The sequence below is a fragment of the Manis javanica genome, chromosome 12 (genome assembly GCF_040802235.1).
Source record: "Manis javanica isolate MJ-LG chromosome 12, MJ_LKY, whole genome shotgun sequence".
In the NCBI taxonomy this organism is placed as follows: domain Eukaryota; kingdom Metazoa; phylum Chordata; class Mammalia; order Pholidota; family Manidae; genus Manis; species Manis javanica.
Genome location: NC_133167.1, coordinates 32,362,408 through 32,388,902, shown reverse-complemented (window position 1 = coordinate 32,388,902; position 26,495 = coordinate 32,362,408). Strand labels below are relative to the sequence as shown.

Here is a 26,495-nt window from a genome sequence, read left to right as displayed (position 1 = left end):
AATAGTCACCCTAAATGCAAATGGACTGAATGCACCAATCAAAAGACACAGAGTAATAGAATGGATAAAAAAGCAAGACCTATCTATATGCTGCTTACAAGAAACTCACCTCAAACCCAAAGACATGCACAGACTAAAAGTCAAGGGGTGGAAAAACATATTTCAGGCAAACAACAGAGAGAAGAAAGTAGGGGTTGCAGTACTAGTATCAGACAAAACAGACTTCAAAACAAAGAAAGTAACAAGCGATAAAGAAGGACATTACATAATGATAAAGGGCTCAGTCCAACAAGAGGATATAACCTTTCTAAATATATATGCACCCAACACAGGCGCACCAGCATATGTGAAACAAATACGAACAGAACTAAAGGGGGAAATGGACTGCAATGCATTCATTTTAGGAGACTTCAACACGCCACTCACCCCAAAGAATAGATACACTGGACAGAAAATAAGTAAGGACACAGAGGCACTGAACAACACACTAGAACAGATGGACCTAATAGACATCTATAGAACTCTACATCCAAAAGCAACAGGATACACATTCTTCTCAAGTGCACATGGAACATTCTCCAGAATAGACCATATACTAGGTCACAAAAAGAGCCTCAGTAAATTAAAAAAGATTGAAATCCAACCAACCAACTTTTCAGACCACAAAGGTATAAAACTAGAAATAAATTCTACAAAGAAAACAAAAAGGCTCACAAACACATGGAGGCTTAACAACATGCTCCTAAATAATCAATGGATCAATGAACAAATTAAAATAGAGATCAAGGAATATATGGAAACAAATGACAACAACAACACAAAGCCCCAACTTCTGTGGGATGCAGCGAAAGCAGTCTTAAGAGGAAAGTATATAGCGATCCAGGCACACTTAAAGAAGGAAGAACAATCCCAAATGAATAGCCTAACATCACAATTATCAGAACTGGAAAAAGAAGAACAAATGAGGCCTAAAGTCAACAGAAGGAGGGACATAATAAAGATCAGAGAAGAAATAAACAAAATTGAGAAATATAAAACAATAGAAAAAAATCAATGAAACCAAGAGCTGGTTCTTTAAGAAAATAAACAAAATAGACAAGCCTCTAGACAAACTTAAGAGAAAAAGAGAATCAACACACATCAACAGAATCAGAAATGAGAATGGAAAAATCACGACGGACCCCAAAGAAATACAAAGAATTATTAAAGACTACTATGAAAACCTATATGCTAACAAGCTGGAAAACCTAGAAGAAATGGACAACTTCCTAGAAAAATACAACCTTCCAAGACTGACCAAGGAAGAAACACAAAAGTTAATCAAACCAATTATGAGCAAAGAAATTGAAATGGTAATAAAAAAACTACCCAAGAACAAAACCCCTGGGCCAGATGGATTTACCTCAGAATTTTATCAGAGATACAGAGAAGACATAATACCCATTACCTTAAAATTTTCCAAAAAACAGAAGAGGAGGGAATACTCCCAAACTCATTCTATGAAGCCAACATCACCCTAATACCAAAACCAGGCAAAGACCCCACCAAAAAGGAAAATTACAGACCAATATCCCTGATGAATGTAGATGCAAAAATACTCAATAAAATATTAGCAAACCGAATTCAAAAATACATCAAAAGGATCATACACCATGACCAAGTGGGATTCATCCCAGGGACGCAAGGATGGTACAAGATTCGAAAATCCATCAGCATCATCCACCACATCAACAAAAAGAAGGACAAAAACCACATGATCATCTCCATAGATGCTGAAAAAGCATTTGACAAAATTCAACATCCATTCACGATAAAAATTCTCAGCAAAATGGGTATAGAGGGCAAGTACCTCAACATAATAAAGGCCATATATGACAAACCCACAGCCAACATTATACTGAACAGCGAGAAGCTGAAAGCTTTTCCTCTGAGATTGGGAAAAAGACAGGGATGCCCATTCTCCCCACTGTTATTTAACATAGTACTGGAGGTTCTAGCCACAGCAATTAGACAAAACAAAGAAATACAAGGAATCCAGATTGGTAAAGAAGAAGTTAAACTGTCACTATTTGAAGATGACATGATATTGTACATAAAAAACCCTAAAGACTTCACTCCAAAACTACTGGAACTGATATTGGAATACAGCAAAGTTGCAGGATACAAAATTAACACAAATCTGTGGCTTTCCTATACACTAACAATGAACCAATAGAAAGAGAAACCAGGAAAACAACTCCATTCACAATTGTATCAAAAAGAATAATATACCTAAGAATAAACCTCTCCAAAAAGTGAAAGACCTATACCCTGAAAACTACAAGACACTCTTAAGAGAAATTAAAGGGGACACTAACAAATGGAAACTCATCCCATGCTCGTGGCTAGGAAGAATTAATATCGTCAAAATGGCCATCCTGCCCAAAGCAATATACAGATTCGATGCAATCCCTATCAAATTACCAGCAACATTCTTCAACGAACTGGAACAAATAGTTCAAAAATTCATATGGAAACACCAAAGATCCCAAGTAGCCAAAGCAGTCTTGAGGAAGAAGAATAAAGTGGGGGGGCGGGGAATCTCACTCCCCAACTTCAGTCTCTACTACAAAGCCATAGTAATCAAGACAATTTGGTACTGGCACAAGAACAGAGCCACAGACCAGTGGAACAGATTAGAGACTCCAGAAATTAACCCAAACATATATGGCCAATTAATATTCGATAAAGGAGCCATGGACATACAATGGGGAAATGACAGTCTTTTCAACACATGGTGCTGGCAGAACTGGACAGCTAGATGTAAGAGAATGAAACTGGACCATTGTCTAACCCCATACACAGAAGTAAATTCAAAATGGATCAAAGACCTGAATGTAAGTCATGAAACCATAAAACTCTTAGAAAAAAACATAGGCAAAAATCTCTTAGACATAAACATGAGTGATCTCTTCTTGAACATATCTCCCCAGGCAAGGAAAACAAAAGCAAAAATGAACAAGTGGGACTATATCAAGCTTAAAAGCTTCTGTACAGTAAAAGACACCATCAATAGAACAAAAAGGTACCCTACAGTATGGGAGAATATATTTGTAAATGACAGATCCGATAAAGGCTTGACATCCAAAATATATAAAGAGCTCACCCACCTCAACAAACAAAAAAAACAAATAATCCAATTAAAAAATGGGCAGAGGAACTGAACAGACAGTTCTCCAAAAAAGAAATTCAGATGGCCAACAGACACATGAAAAGATGCTCCACATCACTAGTTATCAGAGAAATGCCAATTAAAACCACAATGAGATATCACCTCACACCAGTAAGGATGGCTACCATCCAAAAGACAAACAACAACAAATGTTGGTGAGGTTGTGGAGAAAGAAGAACTCTCCTACACTTCTGGTGGGAATGTAAATTAGTTCAACCATTGTGGAAAGCAGTATGGAGGTTCCACAAAATGCTCAAAATAGACTTAGCATTTGACCCAGAAATTCCACTCCTAGGAATTTACCCTAAGAATGCAGCACTCCAGTTTGAAAAAAACAGATGCACCCTTATGTTTATCGCAGCACTATTTACAATAGCCAAGAATTGGAAGCAACCTAAGTGTCCATCAGTAGATGAATGGATAAAGAAGACGTGGTACATATACACAATGGAATATTATTCAGCCATAAGAAGAAAGCAAATCCTACCATTTGCAACAACCTGGGTGGAGCTAGAGGGTATTATGCTCAGTGAAATAAGCCAAGCGGAGAAAGACAAGTACCAAATGATTTCACTCATCTGTGGAGTATAAGAACAAAGGAAAAACTGAAGGAACAAAATAGCAGCAGAATCACAGAACCCAAGAATGGACTAACAGTTACCAAAGGGAAAGGGACTGGGTAGGATGGGTGGGTAGGGACGGATGAGAGGGGAGAAGAAAGGGGGTATTATGATTAGCATGCATAATGTGGGGGGTGGGAGAAAGGGGAGGGCTGTGCAACACAGAGAAGACAAGTAGTGATTCTATAACATTTTGCTATGCTGATGGACAGTGACTGTAATGGGGTTTCTGGGGGGGACTTGGTGTAGGGGAGAGCCTAGTAAACAAAATATTCTTCATGTAACTGTAGATTAATGATATCAAAAAAGAAAGAAAAGGGGGATTACTCCCTGATAGGAGAAAACTAACTGCAAATCAACGAGTAATGCATGCTTTACATATCCTTAATTTTGAAATTTTAAAGAGTGTCAGATGATCAACTATGGAAGTACATTTTTCTGATAATATGCCTTTCTCTTAAAAAAAAAAAAGCAGTTCCTGTGTGGTGGTCTCCAATAGGTTCTTCACAATGGTATAAAGGTCATATCAAAGTGTGGGCAAAGGGTTTGTTTGTGTTTATACAGAGGATCAAAGCCTAATTTGGCTACACAGAAAAAGAATTAAGATATGATATGAAAAAGTACTTCCAACATCAACATCCCCTGGAAGAGTCATTCCAGAAGATGATCATCAAAAAACTTCAACAAATATCCTGGTGCTGCTGCAGTTGTAGCTGCATTCATCCCACCAGTTCCTGGACTTGCCATTGGAATGAAGAAGGAGTTATCTAAGCTGGCCTGTGCATACAGTAAAACAACAAATTTGACTGGATCTATACTGTTGGAACTCAACCAAGAATTAGGAGAAGTGCAAGTTGCAGTGCTCCAAATTGTGCGACTATAGACTATCTACTGTTAAAAGAACATATGGGATGTAACAGTTCCCAGGAATGTGTTGTTTTAATTTGTCTGATTTTTCTCAAACTATTCAAATTCAGTTAGACAATATCCATCATATCATTGATAAATTTTCACAAATGCCTAGGGTACCTAACTGGTTTTCTTGGTTTCACTGGATATGGCTGGTAATTTTAGGTCTGCTTTTGTTATGTATCTGTATTCCTATTCTGTTAATGTGTGTGTGCAATTTAATTAGTAGTTTGTTAAAACCTATACATGCTTACGTTACTCTACAAGAAGATATGTCAAAGAAATAATCTTTCCATGTTTTCTTCCGTCTGCTACTTCTGTAGCTTTTCTTCTTCCTTCCTAATTACAACCCTTTAGTAGAATTCGTGCCTCATATCGAAAATTACCAAGTATCATAATTCTTCCAAGTGGTAAAGATACCTCAAGACAATTGCCGGGCATAGAAGCCACGGGACATAAATCTGCAAAGTAAAAAGCTAACCTTTTCAAACAATATTGCTTCTCTCTCACTTACCAACTTTACATTTCCCTGTATGGCCGTGGAAGAAGACTGGTTAGCCAGAGACGGGTAAGATTCCTCAAGGGAGGACCAACCTAAGACAGGCACAGTCGCAGGGGGGGCCATCAGGTGAGAAACTGACGATCAACAGAGGTGAGGCTTAGAACCTCACCTCCCCCCGTTTTGAGAGAAATCTTCTGCATCCGTGGATGTTTTGTTGCACTTGTCTAGCTTGGATTAACACTTAGTCTATAGGCACAGACCTGATCATCTACATTTGCCCTCTTACAGCACTAAATTTTGTTTTCTACCTTTATCCTGCATCTACCTACCATATCACTTCAGCATTTTATTAAAAAAAAAAAACAATAATAATAAGGGATAAATGTGGGATTCACATATAAATCAAGTATAAAAATCAAACGAATAATCACATCTAACTTGATTGTTTATAGCTCATAATGCGTGATCAAAACCAAAAGTTTCTGTGATATGACTGCCCTTGCACTGTTCACCATGTAAGAACTTATTCATTATCTAAGAACTTGTTCACCATGTAAGAACTTGTTCATTATGCTTCAGAAGATTGGAGACTGTTGAGAATTAGGCTTGGGGTTGATTAATGATTGTGCATTGAGTCCCCTGTACAGAATTTTATTGTTGTTAACAACCATTTGATCAATAAATATGAGAGATGTCCTCTCAAAAAAAATAAATAAATAAAAAATAAAAATAGAACTACCACAGGACCCAGCCACCCCATTTTCGGGTACTCATCCGAAGGCAGTGAAATAACTGTCTTACAGAGATCTCTGCACCTCTATGTTCATGCAGCATATTCACAAGAGGCAAGGTGAATGGATAAAGAAGATGTGGTATATAGATAACAGAATATTATTCAGCCATAATAAAGAAGGAAATCCTGCCATTTGTTATGACATGAATAAACCTTGAGGGCCAGGGCACTTATGAATTGGCCTTGGGAATAAAACACCTTTCAATGTAAAAAAAAAAAAAAAAAAAAAAAAAGAATAGGAGTAAGAATTCTAAGTTTTTTGAATGAAGAGGACACTTTAGAGATCAAGTAATTCAACTCAGTTTTACAGAGAAGAACATCATCTTTTTCCATGTGTTTCCTGATACTTTTATTTGTACAATTTTTTAATAGAGTACAAATAAATTTTACAACAGATGATGTACAATTTCTGAATAATCCTTAACAGCTTTGAAAAAGTGAGCTTCAATTTGATTCCCCTTTTCTCTATCTTCCGTCTTCTGGTGGTAGCACTAAACAGTAATCTCAGGAGTTTCACACATTTCAAATATAAATCTACCTTTCTGATTATGAAAAGAAGGACGATACTTTCCTTTGCAGACATGATGCCGATTTGCTCCTACAGGTTCATCTGTAAGAACCTCAGGAATTGAAAACAAGGGTAACTAAAGTTTCCGTGGACGGCTTACATTTATTTACTGCTGCGTATTACACACTTTATACCATAATCTCCTTCAGTTCTTCAAATAACCCTGTATGTAAGGTGCGGTACTTGTAACAGTTGATAAAACCAGGCTCTGACAACAAATGTCAGAAGCCAGGTAAACTCTTCCTCAGGTATTACCACCTTCCAACGTAGGCAGGCCCCCCTCCCTCCCCGCTGCACGCGTTGAGCCATTGGTCCCTCGCCGGCCTGGGTGGTCGTAGGGGACAGACTCCGCCGGCAGGGGCCCCACTCACGTTCAGCAGTCGGCGCCCAGGGCCCTCCTTGGCCCTATCCCTGGGCAGATCCGTGGTCTGGCCCTGCTCCCGCAAGTTACGGGCCGCAGAATACTCTGACCCTTGCGGGTGCGTGACTTCCGAGCTGGCATAGGGACTCCTCTGAAATACAGGGGCTGTGTACAAGGAATGGACCCGCCCGCCGTGGTTGTTAACAGTGTTGGAAACTTTAGGCATCTTTTCGCGGGCCTCCATCCCTCCATGGCCTGCTGGGCGAGCCCACCTAACTGCCGGCCCGCTACTGCGCAGGCGCAGCCCTCTCGCTACTTTTCCCTGAGCTTTCACTGCGCACGCGTACAATCCAAGTGACCTGCATGCTCAGGCCCGGCCAAGAGCTGCCCTGGTTTATGCGGACTGGGAGCTTAGTGAGCCCTGGAGTCAGTGGCAAGCACTTACTTGGAAGGAACTCAGAGCATACTGGTGGACGGCAAGTCCCCTTGGCTCCGTGACTCAACACTAGTTCATTTTCTCGTCCGCCTCTTACCCCTATATCAAAGCCCTCTTCTCCCTGCATCCGTTCTTTCTGGGAGATTTACATCAATCATCACTTCCTTACACTATACCCTGAGCTCCAGATATTGATATTTCCAAGTCTACTTGGAACGTACATCTTGATTGGCCCTATAGGCTCACATTAATATTCACCTTTTCTCCCTGACCTCTGGTATGTTCCAAACTAATTTAATGTAGCACTGTCGTATCCACAAAAGCTTCAAACTTCAGAAACATTTTTAATTCTGTTTGAACCCTACTCTTTTCTCTTTTTGACATCTAGTTTATGACGTCTCACACACAAATGACTTTAACAGTTTACTCATGGGTCTCCCAGCTTGCTGTTCCCCACCTTCTCCACTGGACTAGCATTAATACAGTTTATTTTTAAAAACTGACAAAACCAGAAATTTTCAGAGCTTTTTTATTGGCCATAAACTTGAATTCCTTAATATGTAAATCAAGCACCTCCAAAATGCAATCTGCTACCTCAGGATCATTATATATGGTTATTCTTTTTGGAATCTATTTTTCTTTTATTCAAGGGCCAGCTCAAAGTTCAGCTTTCAGTTAAGTCTTATAACCCTACACACACCCCAAAAGCAGAATTAACTTCTGTCTTCAAGCTACTACTAGGCATATCCCTACTGGATATGGGATCACACTATTAGAATTACTTGTTAATTTCAAAAGATAGAGTTCTTTGGGGACAGGAACCTGATCCTCAACTGTACTTTTCAGGGCACGTGGCACAAGAGCTCAAGGCCATTGATACATGCTTGTTGTCATTTTGGGTCTGTGCTGTGTAGTGTTTAATCACTCTGCCAATAAGTCTTCTGGCCCCCAGTACACTCTGACTTCCTTAGAGTTCATGTGCTGCAACATAAAAAATATTTAATCTAATCAATCTAGACATAACCTCCAGTTTATAGGCAATTTAGGAGACAGAAGAACAAACTGAATGATGCTACTAGAAAAAAAAATCAAAGATACAAACTATAGGTGAGACATTCTAAGCCAAAACTGGTTTGGATTCTTCAAAAAAAATGTCATGAGGAATATAGAGGGGTATAGCCACTCTAAAAAGAGTTTGGCAGTTTCTTAAAAAGCTATACAGGTAACTACCACACAACCCAGGACTTGCACTCCTAGGCATTTATCCCAGAGAAATAATACCTTACATTTACACAAAAATCTGTACACAAGTATTCATAACAGCTTTATTCATAATAGCCAAAAAGTGGGATCAGCTCAGATACCCTTGAACAGGCAAATGGTAAAATAAACTGCAGTAATACACACTGTGGAATGTGATTTAGCAATAAAAAGAAATGGATACACATAACTTGCATGAATCTCCAAGGAATTATGCTGAACAGAAAAAAGCTAATCCCAACATATACTATATAATCCAATGTATAATATTCTTGAAATGACACAATTTTAGAAATAGAAGACAGATTAGTGATTGCCAGAGGTCAGGGTTAGGGGTACAGAGATAGGGGTATGGAAGGAACATAGGCAAGGTTATAAAAGGACAACATGAGACTCTTGTGTTTTTGGGTGAAATGTTACAGATCTTGACTATGCTGATGGTTATGTAAACCTATACAATAGATAAAACTGTTAGGACTTAATAAATATGCATGCTCACATGTACACACAAGTACAAGTAAAACTGAGGAAAGATCACTGGGCTGTATCTATGTCAGTATCCTGGTTGTGATATTATACTATAGTGCTCCAAAATGTTGTCATTTGGAGACATTGGCAAAATGTACAAAGGATCTCTCTGTATTATTTCTTAAATTTGCATGCAGGTTATCATTAGAGACACTGACAAAGTATACTAGAAAAAAAGATCTATTATTGATGTTTGCATGAACCTACACTTATCTCAGTACAATTGTGAATTAAAAAAATGTCATGATGAGGAAAAAAAGGTAGGATGATTTTAAGAGGTAAGATACACCAACCAACTGAAATGTGTAAGTAAGCCTTGATTATATGAGAGGCAACTGGGTAAATTTGAGAATATACTGAAATTGCTATTTTTCAGCTATTTTAATGATATTGTGTGAATGTAGACAAATGTTATTTTTGGAGGATGCATGCTTAAATATTCAGGTGAAGTGACAGGGGGCTACCAACTTGTTTTAGAAAGATTTAGCAAGAAAAAAGGGGAATTATAAAGAAAGATAAAGCAAATGAGCAAATGGACAAAATTTTAACAATTATTAAATCTAGATTGATCTAGATTAGTTGCTATTACAATTTGACATTTTTACTATTTGACAGTTTCCCAAATAAAAAGCCTGCAAGGCTCACCCATGTGTATGGTCTTTTTCTTGCTGTCATCTCTACCAATAGAAATCCATCCATCCTATAAAGACAGGCTCACACCCAATCTTACCCATAATACTTTCCTAGATTCTTGAACTAGTATGCCCACCTATGTTTTCTAACTAGTTTATGAACCTGTAGAAAGCAGTTACCATGTTTTACTAATTTTTTCATTTTCTTGTACTCTCAGAAACCTAGCAATTTGATCAAGATCAAATCAATTCATGTTATAATCCAAGCTTTATGTTTCATAATAGATTACAAATGGTTATTGGCCAGAGGTCCCAAAAGCTGGTCTACTGGCAGTACCACAATCACCTGGGATATCTTTTTCTAAAAAATAGTTTTCCAGGCTCCACTTCAGACTTACTGAATCTGAACCTCTAGGGATAGGGCCTAGGAGTCTATGTATGTTTTGTTCTTCTCGGGGAGAGTGGGAAGAGGCAGATATTAAGTACTAAACATTTTATTTTGCACCCCCAAGAAACAACAGAAATCCCACTGGGGATCTTGCCTGTTGACCCTTCAGAAACTACCAAATATATCACTCCACCCACACTCAATGCAGGGAAAAAGGTGAGAAAAATGATGACTTTGAACCAATCATTGGAGACATACATTAACAATGAACTTCCTCCAAGTTTCCCAATCATCATGGCTAGCATTTTTGATAAGACAACAGTGGGTTTTCCCTGAAGAAAAGATTTGTACAGGTCCATCAGCTGCTAAGGGATTATGTACTTGCTGGGGTGACTGGGAGATCTGAAGTCCAAGTCATACTTCCCAGACCTGAAGAATTCAAAGGCAACTTTGCCCCTGTAAGTTACATTATCAACATAACCAGCTTTCCCAATTGCATTCCACAGCTCTAGGGCTTTATTCTCTATGATATTAAGAGCAAAACTCCCTTCAACCTTGTATTAACTTTCTATTTTTGCCATAAAAATTACGCTAAATTTATCAGCTTAACACACATTTGCCATCTTACAGTTGTGTCATAAGTCTTCGGCAGGGCTGGATTCTTTTTTGTAGTAGGTTTGGGGGAGGATCTATTTCCTTGCTCATTTGAGATGAGAGCAGAATGCAGTTCCTTAAAGATGTGGACTGAGCCCATATCCATTTTCCTGCTGGCTGTTCAGCCAAGGGCTTTTGTTAGCTTCTAGAGTTTGCCCACTTCCTTGGCTTATGGCCCCTCCTCCTTCTTCAACGTCAGCAAAATCACAACTCTCTGCCCTTTCTTCTTCATCATATCTCTAACCACAGACAGGAAAGGTTCTCTGCTTTTAAGGACTCATGTGATTACATAGTCCCACCCAGACAATACAGGATAATCTCTTCATTTCCAAGTTTACAACCTTCATCACATTTTGCCAATAAAAGGTTCCAAGCATTGGGCCACGGACAACTTTGGGGGACGTTATTCAGTCTATCACTATCTCCCACACTGGTTTTCTCATATCTCTTTGATGACGTTGTTCAGGTATGGTAAGCCACAGCTCTAGTGAACATGACTTCCCAGAAGTTTGCTGACGGGATCTTGTACTGCACTGCCAGCTTGTTGCCAGCAAGAAAACCATGGCTGATCACAGTGAAAGCTGGAACAGGAAAGATAACTTCAGAATTGCCAGCACATTCACGATTCTGTGACAGCAGGGGAATCCCCTTTTCAGCAGCTCCAACCTTATAGACAGCAAAATATTCCTGGTAGAGTGTTCACACCAAATTTAGAACTGTTCTCAAAGCCATCCATCTCTATCCAATTTGTCAGTCCTCTTATATTTCACAACATTCAGTTGATTGCTAATCAAGCCAATAGTTTTACTGATGGCTCAAGAGCCTTTGAGACACCTTTTCCCACAGCAAGTCTTACCATTGTCTTGCGCCCTAGTGTCTTATACCAGTTGAGGCACCACTGTATACAGCTCTGAAGAGACTTATTCCAGTGTAAGACCCACTTCAAGACTGGGATTTCCTGAGGAGCCAGAGATCTCTCTGACCAAGAGTTTGAGAATAGGCATGGTGAATTTCTACTCATATTTCTTTGTCACGTAAAAAAAGAGGCAGAGGAAAGGGCTCTGCAGAGGTCAACTGAGTGCTAGCTCAACAGGCTCAACAGGCCTCTCCTTTATTCCTCTGAGCTCTTGGCCCATTCAGCTTCTCTTTTGCTGCATATGTCTTTTTTAAAGCTCTCTAGAGGACTATGATGTGTGACCAGATAAGGGAGCCACTGGTAGAGTTTTTAAAGGGAAATAAACTTCCATGGTTATAAAACTTTTCAAAGAAAAAGGTACATTTCCTTTTTATTAATATTAAAGCATCTTGCAAGCTAAATTATATTATATTATACTTATTACATGATAAACAACCACTAAGGCAGTTTCAAAAAAGAAAAATTTCGGTGGGAGCCAAGATGGCGGCGTGAGTAGAGCAGTGGAAATCTCCTCCCAAAAACACATAGAGCTATGAAAATATAACAAAGAAAAATCTTCCTAAAATAGAGACCACAGGACACAGGACAACATCCAGACCACATCCACACCTGCAAGGAACCAGCGCCTTGCGAAGGGGGTAAGATACAAGCCCCGGCCCGGCGGGACCCGAGCGCCCCTCCCCCCGGCTCCCGGCGGGTGGAGAGAAACCGGAGCAGTTTCTGTTTTTTTTTTTTGGCGAGCGCTTTTTGGAAGCCTTAGAGGGACGGGCCCCCGTTGCTGGGGAGGCAGGGTGGCGGGACCGGTGAGGAGGTGCCTGGGAACGGCGCCGGAGGACAAAGAATATCCCGCGTTTCTCCCTGCGAGACCTGGGGGCGGGTGCCTGAGACCGGTGCCTGAGGACGGAGGAGGTCGCGCGTTTTTCCCCTTTTTTTTTTTCTCTCTTTTTGGCGAGCGCTTTTTGGAAGCCTTGAAGGGACGGGGACCCCAGTGCTAGGGAGGCACGGTGGCGGGACTGGTGAGCGGGTGGCTGGGACCGGCGCCTGAGGACAAAGAATATCCCCCGTTTTTCCCTGCGGGACCGGTGGGCGGGTGCCTGAGACCGGCACTTGAGGACAGAGGAAATCGCGCGTTTTTCCCCTTTTTTTTTTTCTCTTTTCTGCGAGTGCTTTTTGGAAGCCTAAAAGGGACAGGGACCCCGGTGCTAGGGAGGCAGGGCGGCGGGACTGGTGAGCGGGTGCCTGGGACCGGCACCTGAGGACAAAGAATATCCCGCATTTTTCCCTGTGGGACCGGTGGGTGGGTGCCTGAGACCAGCACCTGAGGACGGAAGAAATCGCGCGTTTTTCCCCTTTTTTTTCTCTCTTTTTGCCGAGTGCTTTTTGGAAGCCTTGAAGGGACAGGGACCCCGGTGCTAGGGAGGCAGGGCGGCGGGACTGGTGAGCGGGTGCGTGGGACCAGTGCCTGAGGACAAAGAATATTGAGCGTTCCTTCCCTGCGGGACCGGTGGGTGGGTGCTTTTTGGAAGCCTTGAAAGGACAGGGACCCTGGTGCTAGGGAGACAGGGCAGCAGGACCAGTGCGCGGGTGCCTGGGACCGGCACCTGAGGAAAAAAAAAAAAAATCGCGTGTTTTTTCTTTTTTTTTTTTCCTTTCTGTTCCCTCTCTCATTGTTGCTGTTGTTGTTTTGGTTTGGAGAGTGCTTTTTGGAAATCTTAAAGGGGCAGGACAGGTCACTTAGACCAGAAGCAGGGAATCTGGGGATCTCTGGGCACTCTAACCCCCTGGGCAGCAGGGAGCACAGAGGCCCCTTACGGAGATAAATAGTCTCCTGGCTGCTCCCCCTCCAACGGGGCTCCACCATTTTGGAGGAACAGCCCCAGCCAGGCCAAGCCCACAGCAACAGTGGAGATAAACCCCAAAGCAACTGGGCAGGAAGCAGAAGCCCTGTCTGCGCACAGCTGCCCAGCACAAGCCACTAGAGGTCGCTATTCTCCCAGGAAAAGGCTACAAACCAACAAGAAGGGAAGCTCTTCCAGCGGTCACTTGTACCAGCTCTGCAGACTATCTCTATCACCATGAAAAGGCAAAACTACAGGCAGACAAAGATCACAGAGACAACACCTGAGAAGGAGACAGACCTAACTAGTCCTCCTGAAAAAGAATTCAAAATAAAAATCATGAACATGCTGACAGAGATGCAGAAAAAAATGCAAGAGCAATGGGATGAGATGCAGAGAAAAATGCAAGAGCAGTGGGATGAGATGCAGAGAAAAATGCAAGAGCAGTGGGATGAAGTCCGGAAGGAGATCACAGATGTCAGGAAAAAGATCACAGAAGTGAAACAATCCCTGGAAGGATTTATAAGCAGAATGGATAAGATGCAAGAGGCCATTGAAGGAATAGAAGCCAGAGAACAGGAACGTATAGAAGCTGACATAGAGAGAGATAAAAGGATCTCCAGGAATGAAACAACACTAAGAGAAATATGTGACCAATACAAAAGGAAAAATATTCGTATTATAGGGATACCAGAAGAGGAAGAAAGAGGAAAAGGGATAGAAAGTGTCTTTGAAGAAATAATTGCTGAAAACTTCCCCAAACTGGGGGAGGAAATAATCGAACAGACCATGGAATTATACAGAACCCCCAACAGAAAGGATCCAAGGAGGACAACACCAAGACACATAATAATTAAAATGGCAAGGATCAAGGACAAGGAAAGAGTTTTAAAGGCAGCTAGAGAGAAAAAGGTCACCTATAAAGGAAAACCAATCAGGCTAACATCAGACTTCTCAACAGAAACCCTACAGGCCAGAAGAGAATGGCATGATATACTTAATGCAATGAAACAGAAGGGCCTTGAACCAAGGATACTGTATCCAGCACGACTATCATTTAAATATGATGGTGGGATCAAACAATTCCCAGACAAGCAAAAGCTGAGGGAATTTGCTTCCCACAAACCACCTCTACAGGGCATCCTACAGGGACTGCTCTAGATGGGAGCACCCCGAAAAAGAGCACAGAACAAAACACACAACATATGAAGAATGGAGGAGGAGGAATAAGAAGGGAGAGAAGAAAAGACTCTCCAGACAGTGTATATAACAGCTCAATAAGCGAGCTAAGTTAGGCAGTAAGATACTAAAGAAGCTAACCTTGAACCTTTGGTAACCACGAATCTAAAGCCTGCAATGGCAATAAGTACATATCTTTCAATAGTCACCCTAAATGTAAATGGACTTAATGCACCAATCAAAAGACATAGAGTAATAGAATGGATAAAAAAGCAAGACCCATCTATATGCTGCTTACAAGAAACTCACCTTAAACCCAAAGATAAGCATAGACTAAAAGTCAAGGGATGGCAAAACATATTTCAGGCAAACAACAGTGAGAAGAAAGCAGGGGTTGCAGTACTAATATCAGACAAAATAGACTTCAAAACAAAGAAAGTAACAAGAGATAAAGAAGGCCACTACATAATGATAAAGGGCTTAGTCCAACAAGAGGATATAACCATTCTAAATATATATGCACCCAATACAGGAGCACCAGCATATGTGAAGCAAATACTAACAGAACTAAAGAGGGAAATAGACTGCAATGCATTCATTGTAGGAGACTTCAACACACCACTCACCCCAAAGGATAGATCCACCGGGCAGAAAATAAGTAAAGACACACAGGCACTGAACAACACACTAGAACAGATGGACCTAATAGACATCTATAGAACTTTACATCCAAAAGCAACAGGATATACATTCTTCTCAAGTGCACATGGAACATTCTCCAGAATAGACCACATACTAGCTCACAAAAAGAGCCTCAGTAAATTCCACAATATTGAAATTCTACCAACCAATTTTTCAGACCACAAAGGTATGAAAGTAGAAATAAATTCTACAAAGAAAACAAAAAGGCTCACAAACACATGGAGGCTTAACAACATGCTACTAAATAATCAATGGATCAATGAACAAATCAAAATAGAGATCAAGGAATATATAGAAACAAATGACAACAACAACACTAAGCCCCAACTTCTGTGGGATGCAGCGAAAGCAGTCTTAAGAGGAAAGTATATAGCAATCCAGGCACACTTGAAGAAGGAAGAACAATCCCAAATGAATAGTCTAACATCACAATTATTAAAACTGGAAAAAGAAGAACAAATGAGGCCTAAAGTCAGCAGAAGGAGGGACATAATAAAGATCAGAGAAGAAATAAACAAAATTGAGAAGAATAAAACAATAGCAAAAATCAACGAAACCAAGAGCTGGTTCTTTGAGAAAATAAACAAAATAGATAAGCCTCTAGCCCAACTTATTAAGAGAAACAGAGAGTCAACACAAATCAACATAATCAGAAATGAGAATGGAAAAATCACGACAGACTCCACAGAAATACAAAGAATTATTAAAGACTACTATGAAAACCTATAAGCCAACAAGCTGGAAAACCTAGAAGAAATGGACAACTTCCTAGAAAAATACAACCTCCCAAGACTGACCAAGGAAGAAACACAAAAGTTAAACAAACCAATTACAAGCAAAGAAATTGAAACAGTAATCAAAAAACTACCCAAGAACAAAACCCCGGGGCCGGACGGATTTACCTCGGAATTTTACCAGACACACAGAGAAGACATAATACCCATTCTCCTTAAAGTGTTCCACAAAATAGAAGAAGAGGGAATACTCCCAAACTCATTCTATGAAGCCAACATCACCCTAATACCAAAACCAGGCAAAGACCCCACCAAAAAAGAAAATTACAGACCAATATCCCTGATGAACGTAGATGCAAAAATACTCAATAAAATATTAGCAAACAGAATTCAACAGTATATCAAAAGGATCATACACCATGACCAAGTGGGGTTCATCCCAGGGATGCAAGGATGGTACAACATTCGAAAATCCATCAACATCATCCACCACATCAACAAAAAGAAAGACAAAAACCACATGATCATCTCCATAGATGCTGAAAAAGCATTTGACAAAATTCAACATCCATTCATGATAAAAACTCTCAGCAAAATGGGAATAGAGGGCAAGTACCTCAACATAATAAAGGCCATATATGATAAACCCACAGCCAGCATTATACTGAACAGCGAGAAGCTGAAAGCATTTCCACTGAGATCGGGAACCAGACAGGGATGCCCACTCTCCCCACTGTTATTTAACATAGTACTGGAGGTCCTAGCCACGGCAATCAGACAAAACAAAGAAATACAAGGAATCCAGATTGGTAAAGAAGAAGTTAAACTGTCACTATTTGCAGATGATATGATACTGTACATAAAAAACCCTAAAGACTCCACTCCAAAACTACTAGAACTGATATCGGAATACAGCAAAGTTGCAGGATACAAAATCAACACACAGAAATCTGTAGCTTTCCTATACACTAACAACGAATCAATAGAAAGAGAAATCAGGAAAACAATTCCATTCACCATTGCATCAAAAAGAATAAAATACCTAGGAATAAACCTAACCAAGGAAGTGAAAGACTTATACTCTGAAAACTACAAGTCACTCTTAAGAGAAATTAAAGGGGACACTAATAAATGGAAACTCATCCCATGCTCATGGCTAGGAAGAATTAATATCGTCAAAATGGCCATCCTGCCGAAAGCAATATACAAATTTGATGCAATCCCTCTCAAATTACCAGCAACATTCTTCAATGAATTGGAACAAATAATTCAAAAATTCATATGGAAACACCAAAGACCCCGAATAGCCAAAGCAATCCTGAAAAAGAAGAATAAAGTAGGGGGGATCTCACTCCCCAACTTCAAGCTCTACTACAAAGCCATAGTAATCAAGACAATTTGGTACTGGCACAAGAACAGAGCCACAGACCAGTGGAACAGATTAGAGACCCCAGAAATTAACCCAAACATATATGGTCAATTAATATTTGATAAAGGAGCCATGGACATACAATGGCAAAATGACAGTCTCTTCAACAGATGGTGCTGGCAAAACTGGACAGCTACATGTAGGAGAATGAAACTGGACCATTGTCTAACCCCATATACAAAGGTAAACTCAAAATGGATCAAAGACCTGAATGTAAGTCACGAAACCATTAAACTCTTGGAAAAAAACATAGGCAAAAACCTCTTAGACATAAACATGATTGATCTCTTCTTGAACATATCTCCCCGGGCAAGGAAAACAACAGCAAAAATGAGCAAGTGGGACTACATTAAGCTGAAAAGCTTCTGTACAGCGGAAAAGCTTCTGTACAGCGAAAGACACCATCAATAGAACAAAAAGGAACCCTACAGTATGGGAGAATATATTTGAAAATGACAGATCTGATAAAGGCTTGACGTCCAGAATATATAAAGAGCTCACACGCCTCAACAAACAAAAAACAAATAACCCAATTAAAAAATGGGCAGAGGAACTGAACAGACAGTTCTCCAAAAAAGAAATACAGATGGCCAAGAGACACATGAAAAGATGCTCCACATCGCTAATTATCAGAGAAATGCAAATTAAAACTACAATGAGGTATCACCTCACACCAGTAAGGATAGCTGCCATCCAAAAGACAAACAACAACAAATGTTGGCGAGGCTGTGGAGAAAGGGGAACCCTCCTACACTGCTGGTGGGAATGTAAATTAGTTCAACCATTGTGGAAAGCAGTATGGAGGTTCATCAAAATGCTCAAAACAGACCTACCATTTGACCCAGGAATTCCACTCCTAGGAATTTACCCTAAGAACGCAGCAATCAAGTTTGAGAAAGACAGATGCACTCCTATGTTTATCGCAGCACTATTTACAATAGCCAAGAATTGGAAGCAACCTAAATGTCCATCTGTAGATGAATGGATAAAGAAGATGTGGTACATATACACAATGGAATACTACTCAGCTATAAGAAGTGGAAAAATCCAACCATTTGCAGCAACATGGATGGAGCTGGAGAGTACTATGCTCAGTGAAATAAGCCAAGCGGAGAAAGAGAAATACCAAATGATTTCACTCATCTGAGGAGTATAGGAACAAAGGAAAAACTGAAGGAACAAAACAGCAGCAGAATTACAGAACCCAAAAATGGACTAACAGGTACCAAAGGGAAAGGAACTGGGGAGGATGGGTGGGCAGGGAGGGATAAGGGGGGGGAAGAAGAAGGGGGGTATTAAGATTAGCATGCATGGGGGGGAGGGAGAAAGGGGACGGTGGGCTGCACAACACAGAGAGGACAAGTAGTGAGTCTACAACATTTTGCTAAGCTGATGGACAGTAACCGTAATGTGGTTGTTAGGGGGGACCTGATATAGGGGAGAGCATAGTAAACATAGTATTCTTCAGGTAAGTGTAGATTAAAAATTAAAAAAAAAAAAAAAGAAAGAAAGAAAGAAAAGGGGGATTACTCCTTAACAGGATAAAACTATTGGTAAATCAAAGATCAACGCATGCTTTAAATATCCTTAATGTTGATCACTTAAAGGGTGTCAGATGATCAGCTATGGAGGTACTCTTTTCTGATAATATTCCTTTCTCTTAATTAAAAAAAAAAAAAAAAAGCAGTTACTGTGTGCTGACCTCCAATGAGTTCTGCACAGTGGTATAGAGGGCATGTCAAAGTGTGGGCAAAGGGTCTGTTTGTTTCTACGCAGAAGATCAAGGCCTAGCTTGGATACCCAGAAAATGAACTAAGATACGATATGAGGAGGAGCTTCCGGCATCAGCACTCTCTGGAGGACTCGTGCTGGGGGATGATCATCAAAAAGCCTCCACAGGGATCCGGACGATGCTGCGGTTGTGGCTGCATCCAGCCCACCGTCTCCTGGACTTGCCATAAGAAGGAGGAGGGAGATGTCTAGGCTGGCATGTGCATACAGTGAGACAACGAATTTGACTGGATCTGTACTGTTGGAACTCAACCAGGAGTTGGGAGGGGTGCAAGTTGTAGCACCCCAAAATCTCATGACTATAGACTATCTATGGTTAAAAGAACATATGGGATGTGAACAGATCCCAGAAATGGGCTGCTTTAATTTGTCTGATGGTTCAAGTACAGTTGGAAAATATCCATCATATCATAGATAAATTTTCACAAATGCCTAGGGTGCCTAAATGGTTTTCTTGGCTTCACTGGAGATGGCTGGTAATTATAGATTTGCTTTGTTTATGTCACCGTATTCCTATTATGTTAATATGTGTGTGCAAATTAGTTAGTAGTTTAAAACCTATACATACTTAAGGTACTATACAAGAAGATATGCCAAAGAAATAATCAATCCTCCCAAGTTTCCTTCATATGCTACATCTATAGCTTTTCTTCTTCCTTCCTAATTACAAACCTTAAATAGAATTCGTGCCTCATATCGAATTTACCGAGTATCATAATTCCTCCAGGTGGTAAAGATACCTCGAGACAAGTGCTGGGCATAGAAGCCACAGGGCATAAATCTGCAAAGAAGTAAAAAGCTAACCTTTGCAAACAATATGGCTTCTCTCTCACTTACCAACTTTACATTTCCCTGTATGGCCCCGGAAGATGACTGGTTAGCCAGAGACGGGTAAGATTCCTCAAGGGAGGAACAACCTAAGACAGGCACAGTCGCAGGGGGGCCATCAGGTGAGAATTTGGGGATCAACAGAGGTGAGGCTCAGAACCTCACCCCCCCTGCTTTGAGAGAAATCTTCTGCATCCGTGGATGTCTTGCTGCCCTTGTCTAGCCTGGATTAATACTTAGTCCATAGGCACACACCTGATCATCTGATCATCTACATTTGCCTTCTTACAGCACTAAACTATGTTTTCTACCTTTATCTTGCATCTACCTACCACTTCAGCATTTTATTAAAAATAAAAATAATAATAATAATAGGAGAAATGTGGGATCAACATATAAATCAAGTACAAAAATCAAATGAATATTCATATTTGACCTGATGGTTTATAGGTCATATTGCATGATCAAAACCGAAAGTTTCTGTGATGAATGCCCTTGTACTGTTCACCATGTAAGAATTTATTCACTCTGTAAGAATTCGTTCACCATGTAAGAACTTGTTCGTTATGCTTCAGAAGATTGGAGACTGACGAGAATTAGGCTTGAGATGGATTAATGATTGTACATTGAGCATTGACCCCCCTATACTGAATTTTATTGTTGTTAACAACCATTTGATCAATAAATATGAGAGATGCCCTCTCAAAAAAAAAAAAGAAAAATTTCATATTCTAATTTATTCAGTAAGGAGACATTAAAAATAAAGAAAGAAGGTCTTTTTCTCCCCCATTCCTTGTTACCTAAATTTTGTTTAAACTTGATACATATTTTGTAATACTAAAGTTGAACCTTTTTCTGTATTAGTGTTTTAAAATAATGATTATAAATGCAACTAAATTGAGAGAACAGGAAATAAATACTCTCACCTACTGGTCTCTAGTTCATTATCTCCTTTGTCATTAAAATGATAATGCTATGAGGTTAATGTTTGAGTATAATTGCAGATATAATTTTAACATTTTCCATTATCTTGAGAAAATTTGCAATATTGTATAATCAAAAAATCAATTCCAAGTACATCTGTACATTTCTTAGAAAAATACATTTAAAAACAAGATTGGGAAAAGTTCTAAATACAGAGCAAAAATTCATTATTACTCTGGAGGTGAGTTAGCATTATGAGGAAGCTTTGATTCCTTTATCTTTTCCAGGATATTCTTCCATCTCAGAGGAGAACATCAACTCTGGGAGAGAAAATGAATAGATCATACTCAAAATAATTTCCCAGTACCTCAAAGAGTTTATAGCTTAGTTATAAATATTAACATAATATGCAGTAACAGAAAGCCCTCAAATACAAGTTAGAATTCTGATTTAAAAGGTGAGTGAATGACAAATGTACTAATTTTGCATTTTAAAATGGGTACTATAAATCCTTGAAAAATAAAACATATGTAATGGAGATAATACAACAACTCATACCAGGAAATTAAAGTTACTTCGAGAATCCAGGATCATTAAATACCTTAAAAGCCCAATCCTATAATGATCCAAACCTAAAATGTTTATCTTAAACATGTTATCCTATTTAATCACTGTAACAGCCCAATAAGCAAGGTATTATCCTCATTTTGAATTTACTTTTTATCCACATGGAAAGAAAATGTTATATGACTCAATATGGCCCTAAAAGAGCAGGATTCTGGAAATATTTGGTAAGTAACAAACACTTAGTGATTTAGACTGAATACTGCACAAGCCAGCCGGATCCAGCTTCAATCCCAACCACAGTATACAATGTTATTAGTTGACATTTCTACATTTTAACTATTCCTTAGCATAGTTATATAACTGATTAAAATCCCAGGAAATATAGAAACCTTAGGAATTTAATAAAATAAAGTCCTCTGATGTAAATATTAGATGAAAAATTCTTTGGCTAAATTCTATGACTAAAAACCATACTGAGTGAAAGAAAAAAAGCAACCTATGTTAAGCCTAAGATTTTTAAAAATACTTTAAATACATCAAAAGGAATAAAGCAACAGGATATCCAGTGAAGCAATTATGATGCAAAAAGGTCATTCATGAATGAAAATACATGAGAAAATTACATATTTTTTTTGTTATTGTTTTTACAAAAGGAAATGTTGGGAAGATTCTCATTTCTAAGACTTCTGAGGCAGACAGGTTGTAATTAGTTGATTAAGTTGCAGTGAAATGCCAGGATGTTTAACAAAATCAAGAATAAATAACCAAAGCCCATGAAATATTAGAGATTCAAGGGTGAAACTGTGGAACATCTGCCAATAAAATACAGTACCAATGCTAAGCAATTCCTTAAGCAGTGTGCTGAAGGACCAGCAGTTTGATAGTATTCTTCTTCAAGTGTTCCAAAGGGGTCTAGGCAGTAGAGATAAGTACATCTCATTTCACACTGGGCACACTAAAGGTAGGATTACTAAACAGTTCATTAGACAATGAAGTGTTGAGAATTTGTGCAGGAAGAGGAGGAGGTAAGGATAACTCACTGGAATATGTGTCTGAACAAAGTCTACATAGATATTTTGATTAGAGGCTAAGAGAACTAAAGAGCAAAGACTTTATAAAATACTTGATGGGTTCCAAGAGAAGAAATATCTCCTAAATATGCACATGGGCCAGGGAAGTCCCTCATTAAGGACTTTGAGACTGCAGCTCTCCAGAACACTCCTTACCTTTCTTGGTATTCTGTTTCACCACTTTATTGTCACTCTTCTTGTGCTATTTTATTTTAAATATGTCTTTGTTATCAGAATATTATAAACTATCTGCATTAAAATTTTTTAAAAAATCACTACAGATGAATCATTATACTCTTATAATATCTTTTCTATAATACCTTCGCTAAGATCCATGCCTGGCCTGTAAGACAAAAAAAGCCAAGATAATCCAACCAGAAGGGCCACCACCAGATTCACGACAATCCATGGCTGGAGAATCTGTTGCTCAATTCCTGCTTCCCTAAAAGAACAGAAATACTCATAAGAAATGTCTTCATTTTGGTTCATATATCTAAATATCTCTTTTATGAACTTAAAAAAAATGGCAGTCCTCACTGAGAGGAATAACAAGTAACACATGAAATAAAAAATGATTTCCCTATAAAATCCATCATATATATATACACATATCATAAGAAGAAAGGTTCAAAGGTTATTAAACTCTAAACAAATCTTCTTTGTATATTAATGTAAATGGAAATTCAGTGTTGACATAATTTTTTTCAAAGTTTCCCTTCCAACTACAATGGTGCTACTCTTCAATGAAATATCTTTTCTTTCCCCATTTACCTCATGCCCCTAGCCACTCTCAAAAAAGACTGCCCCCCTGAGTTTTGTGACCTGACTCTCAGCTATGCTGTCAGTTTCATGGCTGGCCACTGATCTGCGGAGGCTGGCTCTCCCCAGTCTGCTGTCTTCTAGTATTGCTTGGCTCTGACTCTATCGCAGCTACCCAACCCATCACTATGCTGATTGGGGGTGAGGTGAAGGGCGCCTCCAGTTCATCACGTAATGACTAATTTTTAAACCACAACTTAAGAGATGTACAATAGAGTTGTAAAAAGAAGACATTTTATGAAAAAAGCAGGTATATATAACAATAATTACCCATTAACCAATGGAATAAGAAATTTTCTTGCCATGATTTTGGAAACAAAAATGAGACCTTTATTATTATTTATAGATGAAAACATGTAAAGGAGTAGAAGGATAAGAACAATCCCATTACTCCCATTGTTGCTGTTATTACTATCAACAATTGCTCATATGATTGTGATTTCTTACCAGAGGCTACCATTAACAGAAGGAGGTGTGTAAAGGTGGATTCTCTCACTTGTCATTTGCTGACTCAGAGATAGTATAAGAGCAGTAAAGTACACTGAGAAAAAGACAAATGAAATTATTAATAATGTATTTTTTAACAACCCTATTTATATTGAATTTATAGATTAAGGAAAAATATTCTGTACTTTGGGGAATGATGATATAAAAGAAGTTCATTAGATCAATTTCAATAGACTGGATAGCCTTATATCATTTTTTAAGAATATAATAGGTACAGAAGGGTCTTTTGAGATGCTCACTATTTCATCATTAGAACTGATAAAAACCTAAAATGTTTTTTGTTAAATGATTTACTCAAGATCCTAAAACTAGTCTTATTAATATTCTCTTAACTCAGAACAAAACATATTCCTAATTATCAACAAGATATAAAATAGTATTTGTTACTGAAACACCATACCAGCTGCATCTGTTTAATGTCAGGTAGAAAATACAAATACTAAACATTAATATAGAACAAACTAAACTTGTAAAAGTTATTTACAGCAAACTCTACTGAAAAATAATCTATCAAAATTATGGCTACCATGTTTTTTTAATTTATAAATTTCACTTACCAAATTAAACTATTTACTTACAGAAAGATGCTAAAGCTGTTGGATCCAGGGCAAAAAAATTTCGAATTGCTACTGATGTTTTAGCAAAGTCAATCCTAGAAAATACAAAGCTTCCTGTCACAGTGCAGTTATAAACTTCTTATAAAACTGTACTCTCTTGACTATAGTTTTTTCTTCTCTGTTCTAATGCTACCACATATATTGTGTATTACTAAGCTTTACCTTTATACTTAACACACATGAAAGAGTATCTTACAAAGGCCACATAAAACATTTAATTAAAGACTTTTTAGTCAACATTTCTTTAGAGCTAAGACATTGCAAAGAAATAAATTAATCTGCAAAACTTATCTGCAAAATTTCATTAGATTTTACCTTTTTTTATTACCCATATCAGCAGGCTGTAAGTTGTTTTACTTAATGAGTTGAATTGTATTCCCAAAAAGACAGGTTGAACTTCAACCCCTGGGACCTTATTTGGAAACAGGGTCTTTAATCAAGTTAAGATGAGGTCATTAGAATGGGCCCTAATCCAATACAACTGGTGTCTTTATAAGAAAAGAAGAGACACAGACAGAGACACCCAGGGAAGACTGTCATGGGACAAGAGGCAGCAACTAGAGTGACACGTATAAACTGAGGAGCACAAGGACTGCCAGCAACCACTGGCAGGTAGGGGAGACACATGGAACAGACTCTCCTTTGAAGCCCTCCAAAATGGAACACACCTTGCTGACACCTTGATTTCAGAATACTACCCTCCAGAGCTGTGAGAGAACAAACTCCTGCTGTTTTAAGTACTTTCTAATAGTACCCTAGGAAACTAACACAATGCCCACAGTCTCACCAACAACTGATTCAGATGATGTGGAAGACAATGTTTGAGATTTTTTGCACTGATTATATTTGAATGAAATTTTGGACTTAGAGTTGATACTAGAATGGGTTAAAATGACTTTGAAGGATGTTTTTTGTTCACAATATTCCCATTCCCCCCGTGAAAAAAAAACAGAAATGGATATGCTTTAAAAAAAAGTCAAAATAGTATTAACATCCTATAAATCTATTTTGAAAACTGTCATAGTCAGTGACACATTTTGCTGGACAGTTCCTCCTGAAGAAAAGTGAAAGGGATCTGCAGTCACAAGTCTTACCTGTCAAAAGTTGAAATTGTACTTAGAGCCAACAGCAAGTAAAGAAGACTCTGGAATGGATATGCTAAGGTCTTGTATTGTTGCAGAAGGTTTGAGAGATTAGAAAGCTGATCTCCTGCTAGCACATATATCACAACAATATTCCACACAGCACAGCCAGCCAAGAAGCCATGAGAAAAGAGACCAATCATCCTGAATGGAAAGGGTTTAATTATATATGGATTACTAAAGTAAAAGACTGAAATGTTTTTTAAATCTCTTTACAAGTAAGCATAAAATTAACACATCATGAAAAGTAAAAACAAGCTTTTTCTTTTTATAACACTGATAGGCAAAATGATTTAACTCTACTAGAATGTCTAAAAAAAATACCTACTTACCTTTTTTTTAAGGTTATTATGTTATTATCTTATTTTTTTATTTTATTGAAATAGCATTGATACACAATCTTATGTTGGTTTCAAATATACAACACAGTTTCAACAGTTAACCATATTATTAAATCCTTACCCCTTATAGTGCAGTTACTCTCTATCAACGTAGAAAGATGTTACAGAATCACTGACTATATTCTCCATGCTGTACTACTGTCCCATGACCAGCTTATATTGTGATTGT

At 38.7% G+C, this 26,495-nt stretch overlaps 2 protein-coding genes and 1 pseudogene across 3 annotated transcripts in view; all 3 read right to left on the bottom strand.

Moving 5' to 3' along the window:
* The window catches only part of C2CD6 (C2 calcium dependent domain containing 6), a 91,460-nt gene extending 84,214 nt beyond the window's left edge, over positions 1 to 7,246 (bottom strand). The window contains 1 exon segment of the mRNA XM_073218337.1: positions 6,975 to 7,246. Coding sequence (XP_073074438.1) covers positions 6,975 to 7,208 — 234 coding nt within the window. The 5' untranslated portion in view covers positions 7,209 to 7,246.
* A 1,467-nt stretch (positions 7,247 to 8,713) lies between these two features.
* Positions 8,714 to 12,407, bottom strand: LOC118970694 (alpha-enolase pseudogene; annotated as a pseudogene).
* The window catches only part of TMEM237 (transmembrane protein 237), a 27,390-nt gene continuing 12,204 nt past the window's right edge, over positions 11,310 to 26,495 (bottom strand). The window contains exons 9-14 of one of the 2 annotated variants that reach the window (XM_037009177.2): positions 25,878 to 26,069; positions 24,745 to 24,818; positions 24,107 to 24,200; positions 23,161 to 23,282; positions 21,438 to 21,523; positions 11,310 to 11,443 (exon numbers count right to left, since the gene is read on the bottom strand). In XM_037009177.2, the coding sequence (XP_036865072.1) occupies positions 21,456 to 21,523; positions 23,161 to 23,282; positions 24,107 to 24,200; positions 24,745 to 24,818; positions 25,878 to 26,069 (550 nt within the window). In that variant the 3' untranslated portion in view covers positions 11,310 to 11,443; positions 21,438 to 21,455. Of the gene's footprint in view, positions 11,444 to 20,708; positions 21,524 to 23,160; positions 23,283 to 24,106; positions 24,201 to 24,744; positions 24,819 to 25,877; positions 26,070 to 26,495 lie in introns of those variants that run through there. The other variant, XM_017655728.3, reaches the window with a different exon arrangement.